This window comes from Sycon ciliatum, chromosome 8 (genome assembly GCF_964019385.1).
Source record: "Sycon ciliatum chromosome 8, ocSycCili1.1, whole genome shotgun sequence".
Classification (NCBI taxonomy): domain Eukaryota; kingdom Metazoa; phylum Porifera; class Calcarea; order Leucosolenida; family Sycettidae; genus Sycon; species Sycon ciliatum.
The window spans coordinates 22877248-22894910 of record NC_088650.1 but is presented as its reverse complement, the minus strand read 5'-3'; the positions used below and the strand labels follow the sequence as shown (position 1 = coordinate 22894910).

The 17663-nt window shown below is 47.8% G+C and overlaps 2 protein-coding genes across 2 annotated transcripts in view; one reads left to right on the top strand and one right to left on the bottom strand.

Moving 5' to 3' along the window:
• The first annotated feature begins 259 nt into the window (after window positions 1-259).
• Window positions 260-12980, top strand: LOC135822379 (exostosin-1a-like). Its single transcript, XM_065335131.1, has 10 exons — window positions 260-1293; window positions 3916-4291; window positions 5178-5379; window positions 5872-5991; window positions 6444-6695; window positions 8562-8663; window positions 9324-9413; window positions 9777-9937; window positions 10559-10883; window positions 11826-12980. The coding sequence occupies exons 1-10, from the start codon at window positions 675-677 to the stop codon at window positions 11901-11903; spliced, it is 2325 nt and encodes a 774-aa protein (XP_065191203.1). The 5' UTR covers window positions 260-674; the 3' UTR covers window positions 11904-12980.
• A 1168-nt stretch (window positions 12981-14148) lies between these two features.
• Window positions 14149-17663, bottom strand: part of LOC135822376 (uncharacterized) — a 4397-nt gene continuing 882 nt past the window's right edge. The window contains exons 1-2 of the mRNA XM_065335126.1: window positions 15123-17663; window positions 14149-14822 (exon numbers count right to left, since the gene is read on the bottom strand). The exon at window positions 15123-17663 is cut by the window's right edge and continues 882 nt beyond it. Coding sequence (XP_065191198.1) covers window positions 15126-17663 — 2538 coding nt within the window. The 3' untranslated portion in view covers window positions 14149-14822; window positions 15123-15125. The remainder of the gene's footprint in view (window positions 14823-15122) is intronic.

Genomic DNA, 17663 nt, shown 5'->3' with positions numbered 1-17663 from the left:
AAAAAAATCATGGTTCGCGTGAAACTCGGCTGGAAGCTTTTTTTTCTTTCTCTTTTGAAATACCGGGCGATCAACTCATTCAGGATCACAAGCTTTTTGGTACAAATCAGGGTGTTAAAATGGAAAAAATTGAAAAAAGGGGGGCATTGCTCAAATTTTACCGATTATTCCACAAAAATTGCCAATAATTCCCGTTTTAAAAATCACACCGATAATTCCCGAAATTATGCCGGCATATTCCGCGGAGGCCTAGTAGCGAGAGAAATAATCCCAGATCACGACTTTGAGTTCGGTTCACCAGCACTCTGCACGACTTTCTGTAATGGATGTCGTAAAACCTGAGCATGAGGAATGACAACCTGCTACGGACCAGTTAGTTTGGGATATCGATGATCGTTCACTAGCGACTAGTAACCTATGTCCATTGTGCTAGCGCTCTTTGCAGCTAGCCGTGCTCTTCGCTCCATAGCCCCGCTCAAGTGCGATTGGGTTTGTCCCGACTCCCGTGTGGGTGACGACGGTGACGCCTAGATTTTATTTGTCGTGCGACAGTCAGGCGTATCGATTTTCTCACTTTTCTTCTTGTGCTGAATGAGAAAGGAGCTGAGTTGCCATTTTGTACTTTAGGATAGTATCTGTTAGGCTAGTATTTCTGATGTGTGCCGTTCAGGCGGATGAGGAGGCTTTGGTGTTGGCTACGTTCGGTTCGCGGCATGCGGACGATTGAGCGATACCTTCTCCTGTTTATAGTGGTCTGCGTATTCGTCGTAGTCTTGCTATCCTGGGGAACGGAGCCAGTTTCATTGGAGTCTGCTGGTGCTGGTCCGTCTGGCGTTGTCGACCAGTCGCATGGAGCATTCTTTGATCCGCCTGGAGCGCAGGCGAGATTTCCTGGCTCGAGGAACTTCTTGTCCAACTATGAGTGGTCTCAGGAAGCTGCTTCGTTCGCCCTGGCGGGTCAGGATGGCTCGGCAAGACGCCATTGCTCAATGAGAGACTGTTTCGACTTCTCGCGGTGTCATGGACGTCCATTCAGGGTCTACGTGTACCCGAATTCAGCCGATCCTGCCGGTAAAAAACAGTCGGCGGTGTTCGCACAAATCTTGGAAATCATTCGCACGTCGCGTTTCTACACCTCTCGACCGGAGGAAGCGTGTATATTTATACCGTCCCTGGACACTATCGACCGCGACAAGAGGAGTGACAACTTTGTCCAGTCTGTTTCTCAGTTGCTGAATGCTCTGCCGCTGTGGAATGGTGGAAAGAACCACGTCTTGTTCAACTTGTTCTCCGGTGAGTGGTGCCGTATGACTATGGTCTATGCGTGGCTAGAGTATGCTGCTTTTTTGATCGCTGTGCACCGGTGATTTGTTTCGGATTTGAGCAGATCTGCAATGGTGCGTGGCATGTATTATTGTGACCTAGTATTGCAGTAATGGCAATGGGCCACATCATGACACCACATAACCATAAACCATGATCATGATGATAACGGTACGGAGCCTATGGGGGTATTGAAATATAGCACATTGAGTCGCTGTTGTATCTACTGTGACACACTAACAAACATGTTTGTGTGAGTTCTGTACTTGGTTCTCCAAACTAATAACTACACATAGATCTACTTCTACTTAGAAAAAGTATCATGCTTGGAGCAAACCGACTAGAGGAGTAGTGGAGCAAACTGCTTGGAATTGAATTTACTTGGGGTGTCTGGGTGTAGCCGATGGGAGGTAGCTCAGTTGAAATCAACCTGGTGGGGCTATCTTCTGCATAGGTAGATTTTCAGGTGAAAGGGCAGGGGAATGATCCCAGTACTGCCAGAGCCAGAGATGGTGCAACACTTACAAGGGGAACAATGGTTGCTGGTGTCATTCCACTGTGCAGAAACTGAATTAGTTCTGCCCTACTGGGTGAAGTAACTGCCTTGTGCACACTGCACTGTCTGTGCCACCCACGAAATCTAATACTTCACTTCCTCTGTTGCCAACCTGCATTCCTACCTGTTCAGTCTTGCCTATTTTTGTCTTCCTTTCTTGATTGTATTGTACTTTACCTGTATGGTGTGGAGGGAGGGACTGTTTGGACAGAAACAGTGGCAGAATCTACACTTTTGGAATATCAAAATAGTTTTGTAAGGTAGCAATCCCAATCAAGTGTTACTAGTAGTTGGAGAACTTGCTTTCTTTTGTGCTGCCGGGATCCCACCAGGATCAAGTGTACATGTATTGCAGAGCGTGGGTGAGTAGGGTTACATTCAGGTAGTACCTTTTGCGTGGGAAATGGTGTCCCAGTCATTTCTCTGCTGCGCGCGCCTCATTATGTCACAGTCTCGGGCTGCTCAAGGAGCACTTGTAATCATTAGGTCTGTGAGGCTGAAGTCTTGATGGCCAAGATGACAAAGACGGTACTGGACTGGTGTATGGCAGCCTGGCAGGCAGTGACAGTAAGGCATGCGCTGTTCATGTGCTTGCTCTCCAATGGGTGTTGGTGGGTGTATTTTTTGAAGTAAGTTGTGAGTGGTATTTCACTCCTTTGTTAGCCGGTGATTAGGGGATTACTTGCTGTGAAGCTGTGACTGTGCGTGTCTGTGTGTGACTGGGCCATATGGTAATAATGTGACAGAACGAGGTACATGATTTCTACACACCGAACACACAGGGTAATGCAGGGTCCAGGAACTGTGGAAAAATAAATGAATGCATGGCAAAAGAATGTTGCTGCACTTCACATTATCCTATTGACAAGATTGCTGGCATGGGGGTCTTCCTGGTGGAAGTGCTTTCATAGTTGACCACTTGCAGTGGATGTGGAAATCTAGTCCACGTTGCACCAGTTCAAAGTGGCCAGGGTTTGTTTATCCTGGCGTTAATCTGGTCCTAGCCTAGTGCATACAGCCAGTGGGTGTGCTGCTGGCAAGTAGTTTGATTGATATTGGCAGCCAATGTACACTTGCATGGCTTTGCTGAATCAGGCCCGGGTCCCTGGTTGTGAGTGAGTCAGTGTCCAGAACGAGCCGACAGCTCTACCAATGTACAACAGCATTGGGCAGGTAGAGATAGGGATGTAAGGATGTACCGGCCACCGGTCGTGACTTGCACTGATAACGCGTGTATCTTTTGTGAAACTCCCGGCCAGAGTGTCTTTGCCCATATCCCTTATTGGTTTATAACGCCAATGGGCATTATAACGGGGTATTGCAAACCCCAGATTGCCCTGTCAGCTAGAAAAAATGGAGCTTTCTTTCGCCAGTGACAGCTAGACCTGCAATTAAAAATGTTCTGCTAATGTCACGTGTCTAGAATGAGGTCTTCCTGCTTCAACTACTAGTATCCTGGAAGACGAAAATTAATATTGGATTGCGTTCTAAAGTAGGAGTTTGTGCTGATGCGATATTAATAACAATGTGTGTGCTGTTTGCATGTGTAGTACATGTATGTGTAGTATGTGTAGGGTATAGGGTATAGGGTCTGTCACAGGTGTGTTGTGTGCAGGGCAGTCTGTAGTCGTCTGTACACATACAGTACTGTGACTGTTTCTAATCTGCTCCTCCTGTCCACGGCGTCATGCACCAGTGCACTAATGGCATGCTCACACTGCATGCCTGCTGAATTGTTTGCACCTGTCAGTGTCACTGTTTCTCTGTGTACTACTGGTGCATGTGAGTATAGAAGCTGCCAAGTCCTAAAAAGACTCATGCAGAGTGCACGGAAGCATATGACCATGTTGCATGCATGGACAACTTGTCTGCTGTTTCTTTTTACACATTTGTAAGCACTTTCCTGTCTGGAATACATGGGAAAGAGGTTAAAACTAGCGCTTTCAGCTTGTGTGGTGGGACAGTGTTCTGGCTGGGCTTCCTGACAAAAAAATAATTTAATTTCCTTCTCCCCGTGTGTTGTCTGTTTGTTGCAGGTACGTGGCCTGACTATCAGGAGTCGCTCGGGTTCGACACGGGCCACGCGATGCTGGCCAAGGCCTCGATACACCGCGACAACTTCCGCACGGGTTTCGACATCAGCATTCCGCTCTTCCTGAAGGAGCATCCGATGCGCCGCAGCCAGTCGACCGTGTTTGAACGCCGTGGCTCGTTGTACCCGGTGCACCGCCGCTACCTGGTCTCGTTCAAGGGCAAGCGTTACCTCAGTGGTATAGGCACAGAGGTGCGCAATGCCGTGCATCACCTTCATAATGGCAATGATGTCATCATGCTGACGACGTGCAAGCATGGCAAGAGCTGGCAGCGGGTTGCCGACGAGCGCTGCGCAGTGGACAATGCTCTCTACGACAAGTAAGTTTGGTGTTTGCACCTACCGTGTGCGGCGTGGGGTGTGCCGAAATGATGCCGTGTTGTTTGCTCTGCCTTGACACCACATGGTGGAAGGTGAAATAGAATTCGACGTGTTACCATCCGGGGCGTATCTCTACAGTGTGTACGGTGGTATGCTACCAAGAGAACTCCTCCGAGTGTTCACCTGGTGATGTCATGACTCGTTTTCATAACTACGTCACTTTCATGGTGCCATCCACTCTATGCGTGCATTCAAGATACAAGGTCGACTGTGCTCGATGCGATCTTGAGAACAGCCAAGCACTTGGATTACACTGCGAGAAATGAAAAATGCCGTAAATATGAAAACAAGTTTATCACCGCGAAACTACCAAAGTCTTTCCAAATCCTAAAACCAGTCTGGAACATCAACTTTGTTTCTAGTGAATATAGCGAATATAAGTGGAATCGTGAAGCGAGCACAAAGCCAATGGCGTGGAGAATTTCCCCTAAACTAGAAGACCTTACCGAAACTCGCAATGAACTGCACGTCTATGTTATTGAAATGCACCATACCCCGAATCGCTGTTCGCACTCCGAGGGCAAGTCCGCATGTTGGGGTCCACGTCGTGTGTGTCAGTATAGAATGGTTTCACATCAGTTTGTCATGTGACTAAACTTGTCTAGAAAGTGATCATGGCGTGTGGACGGTGGAACCAACATGGCCTACATCATGTGACCCATAGATGCAGGGGTTGAGTGGAGTTGGAGCCAACATGTCTGTCCTGTATTATGATAGATGTGAAAACACTCTATAGCAGTGTCCGCTCCTTTTTCGGTGTGAGTTGTGTTCAACCGTTGCAATATGTGTGTGTGTCATGTACCTTTGTTACTTTTGTGTTTGAAGATACGACTACCATGACTTACTGGAGAATAGCACGTTTTGTTTGGTACCTCGCGGTCGCCGTCTTGGTTCCTTCCGCTTTCTGGAGACACTGTTTGCTGCATGCATACCGGTCAGTATGAGCAACGGCTATGTACTGCCGTTTGACGAGGTTCTGGACTGGAAGCGTGCAGCGTCGGACATTGACGAGCGGCGTATTCTTGAGGTAGGGACGACAGGCACTGGTGAATCGTTTCTGTCTAATTGTGGAGACCAGTCTTGGCCTAGCTGATCAGTCGTGTACAGTGATCATGTGGCCGTTCGCAGCAGCTTTGATAATGCACTGCATAGGTGTGTCGTGTGTGCATGGCAGTATTGTCCCTGTTGACTTTCACAAAGAACATTGTATTTAGTGATACAGGGGCTGTGTGTCTCTGGATAGTGTCACCGTGTTGCTCTATGCCATGTCTTGGCCAGGAAATCATGATTTTTACCTGTAAACAACATACAGTCACATTAGCTTTGGTTTCTACTTTGAGTGGAGTAGTAGCGGAAGAACCACACGGCACGCGCGCGTACAAATACGTTGTAAATGTACGAAACTGGTCGTAATGGTGAGAATAGTGCTCAGGCAACTGTCTACTTCTGTGTGTTTGGCCTGTTTGTAAGTAGTTGTGGACATGGATGATACAATTGTGTTTCTTTCTCGTCCCTACAGCTTCCCAGCATCCTTCGCTTTGCTTCCACCGAGGCCGTGGTCCAGTTGAGACAGCAGGGGCAGTTCCTTGCTGATTCCTATTTCAGCTCCATTGAAAAGATTGTCATGACGACGCTGGAGGTGAGTGAGTAGTAGCAGCAACTTAATTCAAGTCATTTGTGTCGAAAGAAAACACGGAGCCAACCCATTGTATTCACACTTCACAGCCTTTATTTCTGAAATGCTATGGAATGACTGCTGGATCATGGGCTAGACATGTGTGTAAAGTGCTGATCCCTGAAATCTGATCCTGTGAATCAAGTCCGCGCCCTGCACTCCAGTGCACAGCACTGGGTTCGCAAGGATGGGGCTAACAGTTACACAGCGCCCGATGTGCACTCAGCTCACACGATTGTGTTTTATTTAGCGGTCTTGTACAAGAGTATCTGCGATATCTGCACAATCCAATTTCTTGAAATTGGAAAGTCACCCCATCGATTGATTTCTGCGTTAGCGTTTGGTCTCTCTTTCGTGGATAAAGTCTTGACCTGTGCGGTATTTATATTTGTTGTTGCTGACTTTCCACTGCCCAGATCCTACGCGATCGTGTGAACCCGCAAAGCAAGCGTGGCTACGTCATGTGGAACAGTCCACCTGGTGGACTGCTGTCCCTGCCCACGTTTGCCGAGCAGCTTCACAAGTACCCGTTCTACACGTCCGTGTTACGCGTCACACCGAACGAGAATTACACCGCAGTAATCCTGGCGCATACGCCCATCAGAAACTCTGCTTCGCCAATTATCAGGCTCCTGAAACAGCTGGCATCGACACCTACATTGGAAAAGGTGAGTCGGCTACATGTCTGGCATCTGGTAGGGGTGATGATTATTAACCATGTTAAATGCAGACTGCGATCCAACACATCCTTTTTGTGCTGATAATCAGCTGTTTGGGCCGGTAAAGTACGGAAGTGAGTTGACCGTGTGCCAGCTTGATTCCACCCTGCTGTTTTGCTATTGCGTTGTGGGCTTACCTGGGGCAGACCAAGCACGGCGAACACTGTAGCTGCCACTGATTGAAGTTAGTTTTCAGGTGTGATGTGTGATAAATGTCCGCATGCTGACCATGCCTCTGACATCACCCATCCTTGTTCCTGTGCTATGAATATGATAGTGATCAGCACAAGTGGCACAGTGTAATGTGTTAGTGATCTTGGCATACACTAGTAGTAGTAGTAGTAGTAGTAGTATTCTTTTATTTTCCATTGGAAGCCTCAACAGTGATGAACACAACTCTCAAGAGGGCCGATAACAGAGTAGAGGGGTGTGGGGTGAGAAAAATAATAATAAGAGATGTCTAAACTAAACTAAACTGATACTTGGAACAACGAGAGAGCTTGGAAGCTCAGGGCCCTGCGCTATGCTTTTTTGCCTTGATGACCTAGACAAAAAAAAACATAGGGATGTTTTCTTTAAAAAAATCCTTTTTTTTAAACCTGGGATTCGAACCCGCACTATCGCGCGCCCTGCATGCAGCCCCCGATACACTTCGCATACATACTAATTCTTCCAAGTTGTTTCACATTGTGATCTTGCATTTGAAAGCCCTATTTGAATATGCATTGTTGCCAGCCATCTTTGATGGCACGGTACGGTAGGGAATAGGTACGGGACAGGTACGATCGAGGGTATTACGACACCGTCTAGCTACCCGCAATATTCAAATAGGGCTTTCAAACGCAAGATTAACGTGAAGCAACTTGGAAGAATGGGTATGAATGCGAAGTGTATGGGGGAATGCATGTAGGGCGATAGTGCGGGTTCGAATCCCAGGATATGCCTGAAAAAAAAGGAGAATTGAAAAATTTATAACATCCTATGCTTTTTTGCCGTCAGATACGGATAGCGCCAGGCGTGACACAAACAAACAAACAAACAAACACACAAACAAACAAATACCAAATTAAAGCTGTGTGGACCCTGGCTAGCGCCAGACGTTACTGAAGTAACGTCTTCTGCATAGCTACGGGAATAAAGCAGCAGTAAGCAGTAAGCAGTAAACACAGGTATACAATACAAGCGATGCAGATCAATGAGGCCGTTTGCTGAAAAGATAGTAGACTGTATGACTTGTACAGTAAGGAGGAAGAGGATTGCTGAGCAGCTACATGTTGTACACACCGTAGCCACATTGTTAGTTATTGCCATGCCACAAGCTTGACAGATCTCACTTTCCCAAACTCTGCAGACACGACCCAAGACCCATGGTTATGATTGCTGACACCTGAGAAGCCCTGGGTCCATCTGTGGATATCTGAGAAGCCCTGGGTCCATCTGTGGATATGCCTTTTTCTTAATCCTTGCGTGACACATCTTGTAAACCGTCTCAAGTGGGCAATCCTGTTGAAACTAGGTTTGGGGGCACCACTCAAATAATTGACAGGTACAGAGTTTAATGAAACCTCATCAAGAGAGACAGTTTAGGAATGCGAACGTTAACAGCATCCACACCAGCTTCACAATAACACAAAATGATGTTGAGACACGCCTTTGTTCGGAATGGCCCCCATTAGGCCCATTTGTCATCCTCTTGGCAGTCTATTAATTTTACTTTTGCCTAACTTGAAAGTCTGTGTGTGTCTGTGTGTGTGTGTGTCTGTGTCTGTGTGTATGTGTATGTGTGTGTGTATGTGCACGTGCATTATGAATTAGGTAATTGTGGTGTGGACTGGCAACGTTCCTCCTCCCAAGACCAGAAAGTGGCCCAAGATGAGTCAGCCTATTGAAGTTGTCACCGTGCCAGATGGCCAGCGGGTAAGTTTCTCGCTAATGACCATTTCTACAAGGTGGAGTTATTTAGTGAATTCCTGTGGGCATTCCTCTGCTGCAGCTTACAGTAGCTGATAGCTCTCATCTGTGGTGCAATACCTACAGCACATTATGATGTTATAATTATTATGGCTTTGGAAAATGTTGCAACGGTGGTCATACTCCGCTCATATTAGCGAGTTTCTGGAGCTGAGCTGACCAGTACATGTGTGGCAAACAACAATAGCTATGTTGTATGTTGTAATTGAACTGCACTGTGCTGAGTGTTTCACAATGACCAGTACTTACGGTAGGTTTGGACATGGACTGTCGTTGTGAAGTACTACCACTTCTGCCAAGTTGTCCCATTTACCCGACCCTGTCTGAATAGTACCCATCTGATTTCGGTAGAAACCCCAACGATTGTACTGTACGTGTGTGTGTAATAGTATAATGGTGAGGATTACTACATCCCTGTCACCTTATCACGCTATGGAAAGTTGACCATTTATTGGGCGTCAGGAAAATGTATGATTTTGAGTGAGAACTGTGTGGCAGAATTGTATCACGTGTATTCTATTTCATCTACATGTACAGTGACAACCCTGCGGCCATTTTCGTGTGCCAATGATATATTCTTTGACTTTGTGTTCTGTGCATTTCTAGAACGGAGTCAGTCGATTTATTAGCGACAAAAGGATAAACACAGATGCCATCCTATCGCTTGAGGAGGATACTCGGCTAAATGTGGACGAGGTAAGAGAGAGAGAGAGAGAGAGAGAGAGAGAGAGAGAGAGAGAGAGAGAGAGAGAGAGAGAGAGAGAGAGAGAGAGAGAGAGAGAATACATACATCTGGGATTCTAGGGATTCAATGCGATGCTGCGTGACTATTTTTCTTGTCCTTAAGTAGACATTTTGTTTCAACACAATGAGAATTTCTCCTCTTTGGCTTTTCAGCAAACGGCAATGTGTACTGAGAGGCCTGTGATTCAAGAAGGACAATGATTTTTTAAACACGAAGTTCAATGAAGTACTGAGTGAATTTTTCTGCAGCACACGATGGCGCATACTGGATATGCTCATGTTCTGCCCTTCTTTGATTGTGTTGTCGCTGACTAGGTCAATTTTGCATTCCGCATATGGCTGGATTTCCCTGACCGCATTGTGGGCTACCTAGCACGCAGTCATGGCTGGGATGCTGATAAAGAGGAGTGGCTGTATCAGCCTGGACTGGGCAACCAGTACTCCATGGTACTGCTCAACGGTGCCTTCTATCACAAGTAAGCACATGGAGCTCTAAGTACAGGGAATGGTGGTGGACGGGACCGTCTACCATCAAAAATATCTGAACATGGTGTCGGACAGACAACGTACTCCAACCCCAAAGTAGAATATTTGGAAAAGCACCTGCAAGGTTCCTCCAACAGCACTTTACATTTGATCGCAATAGAAAATGTCATATCCACACATGTAGGCTATGCACAGGATGATTCTTGACTGCAGGTCAGAGTGATCAACGAGAGTATTTGCCATGTGTGTGTGTGGGGGGGGGGGGGGGGGGGAGAAGGGGGCGCAGGGGAGCAGTTGTGTACTATAATAGATAAGTGGTAGCGACGTTTTTTTAAAAGCTTTGATGGTGCACTTGGACATTGTCTGTTGTGAGCAATATGGATTGCACGAGAAAACCTGAAGAGATACATCACCCTGTGTGATCCCTGTCTAGCATGTGGACAAAAATGTCACGGTTCGCTGGAGACTCCTTACCTGAGTGTTCAGCATCCGTAGGAAAGCCACCACCCTGCAAAGAAGATCTAAGGCGCAGATGCAACTCCTAAAGGGGTGGGAGCACGTGAAGAGTAGTACTAATCGGTGCGTCTTTGTGTGTGTTATTGTGTGTACAGGTACTACCATCATATGGTGCATGAGTTTCTCCCGCCATCGGTGAAATCCGTTCTGAGCAAAGCACCATCGTGCGCCGACATAGCGTTTAACTTCCTCGTCTCCTACGTCACTAAGCACCCGCCGATCAAAGTGGCGCAGAAATTTGGCATCCGCAACGAACAGCCCGCGCTGTTTCCTCAGGCGACCCCAACGCCGATCGGTGCAACGTACTTCAACGATCCATCAGTACCCGAGACGCCGGTGTCATTAGTGTATGCACAGCGCCAGAACTGCATCCGCTCGTTTGTGCCAGCGTTTGGCAGGATGCCGCTGTCACACTCACAGGTATGTACTGTCTTGTACAGCTCTCTATTCAGTGTGCTGCTGCGGTACTCACTCAAGACCAGCATGCGTACAGATAGGGATATGGACACCTTACTGGTTACCTATCCACGCACGCACACACGCGCACGCACACACATACACAATGTGGGCAAGTAACGAGCCACTGACACATTACCAGGGTTCAGTTTCAGCCCAAATGATCTAATCAACATACTGCCTTTGTAGAACTCTACAGTCTGCACCTACTTGACGGTCGGTCGGGCTAAAACTGATGACTACTCCCCTGACATATTCATGTTTGCACGATACCTGGAAGAAGAGGGTGCTGGCTAAAACCGACTACATGTCGCTGCAGCAGTACATCTCACTCAAACTACTCATGGTATAATTATTCCAACAGATAACTGCTAGTCGGGGGTGGGAACTGAATAAAGAAGTGCAGCCCTAGATGTGTAGCCGTAGTCTTAGTAGTAGTAGTACACTGTGGTAAACTCTTGCTAGACAATTGTAGTGATAGGGATATGGACACAGTACCAAGCGAGTAGCAAGCTCCAGCCAGTCAGTCTGTACACTGTCGCTGGAGTGGACTGATAGCGGCCGATTTCAGTGCCAAGCATCAAACCAAGTGTCGTCTTCCTTGCGAAAAAAAAGTTGTGATTCTTACATGCAGCATGATGCTACAAAATTGAAGCTCGGTTTGGGCCTAAATCCTGGGTACCGCTCAGGAACGTCATCACAAAGAGTCGAAGACCCAATGCCGTGCTTTCACCATGTGTGCAGGTTCAATTTTTATGTCCTGGGTAGCGTTCATTACAACACTGCGGGGCCCAATTGCCAAATGCCAAAACATTTTCAGAATGGGCCAGCATTGTCATCCACTTGGAGAACAAAATAGTTGAATCACTCATTAGCTGTGCCTCTGTATTGTGGTGTACATTGCAGATGCGACTGGACCCGCTACTGTACCGTGACAATGTGTCCAATTCCCGCAAGCACTATCATCGAGTTGGACAGCGCTGAGGCCACACGGAACAATCTTAGAACGACGAGTTGGTTGGCTAAACCTGTTGGCCGAAGGCACCACCGGAGCCAGCGCATCGCCAGGGCTGTGCGCCTATGCATTAGCTCTGCAGACGAATCACTGAGCAACAAGCGGTCGGATGCTGGAGCGCTATAACAGTACTGCCAGTGACGGAGACGCTATGCTGCTGTGTCTCAGAGAGGATATCACAGAGTCGTGGTGACCACCAGCGATGTGAATAGGAAGATGTTGCAAGCCGCAGCGTGCACAAGCTTTACGCATAGCTCCAGCTTTGGCCGGCCAAGCGTTTGTGGCACAAGAAAGGGTGAGCTAGCTCCAGGCTCACGTAACTAAGGGTGTACCCTAACAGCGTGTGTACACACATATACTTCGTTGCTATGTCTGACGTTGACAAACATCACTACGAACTTCGAGAGTCGTACTGTGGAGCTTGAGCCTTGATTAGGGGCTTTGATTTTTCTCACGATGGTGACCGAAAAAGTTGATTTATTAGTCTATCAGATCCCGTTCCACCTTTCTATAACTCTTTGGTTCTCTTTTTCTGACTTGCAAACCTTAACACACCTTGAGTTGAATCAACTTCTTTTTCTTTTCTGTTCTATAGAGGAGTTCCAATCCCTGAGAAAATCGATGTGTTGAGAGCCGAAATGCTTCATTGATTTAATCATGCGGCCATTGATTTTCGCACCGGCTAGCTGAGACCTGATGATCCCCCCCCCCCCCCCCCCCCCACTACCTCTCTAGTTTCCCTGCTTGAGTGTTGGCGCACTCAACCTGGGCGAGGCACTTATTCGTTGAGCTCACCCTTATACCCTGATTGCTAGTCTTACCGCTGACTTCCCCATGTGGCTTGAACTCCTGTTTTACATGCTAATTTCTTATCAGAATGCTCTGAATGAAAGCCGATTACGGATTACGTGCTCTGCTGTGTTGCCAGCTAGCTCTGCTCCGGTTTGAACAAGTCCCATCGCTGCATACAAACACTGCCCAAAAATGATAGGCAAGCGTATATTTGATGGGTAACCAGGTTATAATACAATGACTATGTTACCGTGTCTTACCGGAGGATGCACCCAGTGTGCTGACAGTGCTCAACGCCGCGGAGGCCGCTGAGAAGCGAGTGTAATACCGAGCCTAACCATGCTTTATCAAGTCTTGCATGTTTGGGACGAAAAACAAGCATGAGTGGCTGATGAAAATAATACAGTGTTTCCCTTCTCCTATCCTACTTGTAGCCTGCTGTATCGCACTTCACAGACTATTACTGTATTAGTATTACCAGCGCCGGCAGTACTGTTTCTGTTTGCATGATTTCTTCACAACTACTGATCGGTGATCCGGACCCAGACTCAGAGTGGGTACGGGTGCATGCACGGTTCAAAATGAAAAAAATGCCAGATGCCAAAATTTAACCAAGTGCACGTGCCGCCCATGCAACCGGTAACCATAGCACTCTGCTCTTGGCACGACGCTCGAAAAGACGCGTTTGTATCGCTTTTTTGATTGAGTTGGATGTGTTTGTGACCAGTCCTGGGTATCCCTTGTTTAGGGAACACTTGACATTGTCTGGTCGCCAAGGTGATCATGGTGATCCGTAGCTGCGCGTAGGCCCGCGTAGCCGCCTTGCCGGCCTCGGCCCTTTTACCTCGGCAGACCGCACCGGAAAAAAGATGACGACGCTGTTTTGGTGAATATTTTCTTCGCGCTCGATGGTCTGTGCGCCAAATTCAAAAAAAGTCGAAAGCCTTTTCTTCTTTCTCGAGTGATCCTTGGTGATTTTTCAAGCTCCCTCGCAGTGTTCAACACCCAATGGCTCAGGAGAAGAAAAGTCGAAAAAGTGTAGTCACTGGCCTCGTTTCAAGTGACAGCAGGAGAAGAAATTTCCTTTCAAAACGGAAGAATGGACTCCTAAAAAAGGTAAGTTGAATGCACATCGCAATTCTGAACTTGCGCAATTTGTCATGAAGACTTCGCTTCATTTGTGTTCTGCAGGCCGCAGAGTTGCATGTTGGAAGTGGAGCCAAGGTTTTGGTCGTGGTGGTCGCTCCTTCTGGAGTTCGACACACGTACAGCTCGCATCCTGTGGACGAGATTTTGCCCTCAACCAGCTCAAGTGTCACAACAGCAAGAGCTGACCCAGTGGCATGCTCTGCAAGAAGCAGTTCATATCCCACCGCGATGAACACCCCAGATTCCACCACGAGCCCCACTGAAGAATGAAAATAAAATTTGGACTGCTGGTCCTTCAAACATCACCTGTTGGATACTTGTTGTGTGCAAACACCATAGTCTGGTATCAATTCACCTCAGAATGTCAACATTGAAATAATAATGTATGCGTCATCAGAAATTGACACTTTCTGGACAACAGAACAATGCTAGTAGTCACAAACATCACACTGAACCACTATGAATAGGAGCACTGGTTTGTACCACATGTACATGCACCTCAGTGTCTCAAATGGAAATAGAGGAAATAGCCGTGATCATGGTGATAGCCGGGCCATGATGCAGAACCACTTGGGGCCGTCAGATTAATTCCTGGACCGAGCCAGCCGGGAAAAAACCCTCGCGCTGACGGACGCAGTAGTGAGGGAAAAAACCGGGTGTATATCCCCAACGGCGACATAGGAGTAACGGATAAGACCACGGCGACTCGAGGTAGCCACGACCCTTGTTCGAGGTACAGCGTCTCTGCACTGGAGTCTCCCACTGCTTGAGCCAGCTGCTCAATGAAGTGGAAAGTATATAAATGGAGAAGACATGGTGTCAATAAGAAGTGTAGCGCTCGCACTTGACAATGCAAAGTGTGTGGCATGACGCAAAATGCACATTGAAGAACTACGGAAGCCAGGACCAGCCCTCCCTTGGCGAGTACACCGACTGTGAAGCAGTCACTGCAAGGAAAGTGCACACACAAGAACAACACAGAAAGCTACTTGAGCAAAATATTGCTCATCCATGCATACTATGGACACAATCGGACTGCATTCGAGCGAGGCAAACATCTTTTCTTTGCATGTTGGAACACTGTACAAGACACATAAAGACACACATGTCTACTAACTGAAATAAATTTATTGCACAGAAAAGTCAATATGAGTGTGTCCGAATGTACCTTTGAATAGACAAAAGCACATAAACCGCACACCAATGGATGAAAGTGGCGAAAGAAATGCAAGGCACAAAGCACTCACCACTCATGGAGGTATATCATCAGCTGCATTGCCGCCGTCAGCCATGCACGAAACCATATCCCGCATCTGGCGCACGACCTTCAACACTGCTGGCTGGGTGGAAGCCTGCTCCAGTTCATCGCACAATGCAGAGGCGGCATTGTTGTCGGGCGCGAGATGTAGTAGCTGCTGGAATTCTTTCCTGAGGGAAGCCATAGTCCGTCTCGTATCACTCCCGTGTTTCTCGGCCTCTTCGGTGGTCAGAAAGTGTGGTGGCTGAGACTGCCTGGACAGCGGATAGGCACCATCTCCAAATAATGTCGCTAGCTGCTTCCGTCTGGCTTTACCCACAGCAGTGAGGTTCACAGCATCCGGCACCAATTCCTCACCAGGACTGAAGGATTGCAGTGGTCTTGAAAACGCTAGCTCACCATTGGGAACCAACATTGTTCTCAGACGCGCACGCCACACCAGAAGTTCCTTAGCATAACCGGGACGGGCTCTCGATTCCGACTTGGGATCTGGCAGCTGTAGGGCACTGAATACTTTGGAGCGGAGCTTCATGAGCTGCTCATGGTTACGGATCACCCGGCGCCACATGTTGGAGTCTTTCTCCCCTGACACCCATGACTTCACATTGGCATTTAGCTCTTCGACGATAGCATCAAGTGCCTGGTGGAGGTCACCCTTTCCTGACCTGCTGAGGAAGAGAGTGCTGTCAATGAGACTTCGCAAATCTGTTGAGAGCGAGAGGCGACGGACTTCCTCGGACATGTCAATCACTTGATATGTTGTGTGATTCCTCGCATGCAGCAATGGAGAGAGAACTCTGCGAGACTCAATGAACAGTGGTACGTCGTTGTGCCGTGCTCCCCGCCGAAGCATGAATAGTGGAAAGCAGTACTGAGTGCACAGCTCCAGCAGCCAGGAATACGTATGATTGTTGGTGAACTGCTTGCACCAAACGAAGAAACCCTCTGCTGAAGGGGTGTTGCTGCCAGATTCCTGGGCGAGTACATATGGCCGCAGAAGTTCGTCAAAGCAGCCATCCGTGAAACGGCTCAGCTCATCGTATGTGCGGTGGTGGTCTTTGGCTTTGAAGGCCCAATCCAATTGCTTAGGAGAAGTATATCCCTGGCTAATAGCGAACTCCTTATAGGCAAATGGCCACAGAGACTTGACAATGCACTGGATGATGTTCATCTCCCAGTGCAAGCCACCTGAAATGGGTAGTACCCAATCAAACTCCCCATCAGGAATGTTTGTTGGGGGCATCAATTCACCCTTCTCAACCAGATCATCTAAAAACTTCCTCAGCCTCTCACGTAACGTACTCATGTTCCCTGTTACACCCAAGCCCCTTGTACTGCATGCACTCTTCAGGTCAGCCTTCGACATTGAGTCGACATGCAATATTCCTGCTTCATGGTTAGCCAATTTGGCTGCATCACGCCTTGCCTCCTCCATCACAGTCAATATGAGGGAGTACGGCAAGCCGTCACACACAACAGTGAGCCATTCCCTCACCCCCTCGTCACCTACACATTGTTTTACCCTTGCACGCTTCCCAACATCGCGCAATACAATGCGAACAGCTTCATGGGAGTTGGGGTTGACAAAAATGGGCTCTAGAAACCCAACATCTGCCGGGGACACAAGGGGCACATCTTCACCACTGGTCTTTGAGGACACTCTGGTTAACGAAACACCGGTACTGCTGTCCACATGCGGTACATACACAAACTCGGTGCCTGACTTTAGTGTGCCTGGCTTGGTGACTTTGATGTGCTCGGTCGACACCACTGATTTGCCTTGGTCAGCTTGCAATGCCTGCCTAACATTTACCCTGCATGTCGCATTGGGACACAAATGCAGCCTGCGCTCCATCTGTGTGCAACATTTAGGGCAGATCAGGTACCGTCTTTCTCGTTCCAATGATGCAAGATGGCTATCAACTGGGTCAGCTGATAGCCTCTGCTCAGACACAAGAGCTTCAATCCTTTTGTTCATGAAACTCAGCAAGTGTGGCTTAATCAAAGATTCTTGATCTAGAGGATCCGGTACCTGATCTATTGCACATTGAATCTCAGTGACAGTTGGAAATTTCCAATTTCGGAAATGGAAATCTCCCTTTTCTTGGGAAGGAACATGGGAATGACGGGCATAGACAACATTGGTCAGAACCTCATACGTGGAACGATTGCTGCCACGGGAGAGGTACGACTTAAGTTGTCGTTGCTCATTGTCAAACCCAACACTCACGAACCCTTCAGGAACTTGCAGCTCGCTACCACCCAACCCAGCCAACCAATCTTTCACGAGCTTATAACTCCCCCCCGACCCTAGGTGACCAAAAATGTCGAGGGTTGTCTTGCTTTGGGTGATGCTGTACACTATCGCCTGGAGCAAAACATGGAATTCTGCACAGTAATTCAAGTTAGCAGCAGCATAGAGAGACTCCATGGCTTGCGCTTGAAGAACTGTGCGGCGGTCGGCAACGGAGAAGTCAAGTGCAAACGTGCTGGAGGTCATGCCCGTCACAAACGTCTCAACAAACTTGTT

Excerpts from the sequence above, each read along its gene's own strand:
- LOC135822379 (XM_065335131.1), top strand. The coding sequence starts at position 675 with ATGAGGAGGCTTTGGTGTTGGCTACGTTCGGTTCGCGGCATGCGGACG. Across the intron at positions 1,294-3,915 it reads CTTGTTCAACTTGTTCTCCG|GTACGTGGCCTGACTATCAG; the intron begins GTGAGTGGTGCC and ends TGTTTGTTGCAG. Across the intron at positions 10,884-11,825 it reads TGCCGCTGTCACACTCACAG|ATGCGACTGGACCCGCTACT; the intron begins GTATGTACTGTC and ends TGTACATTGCAG.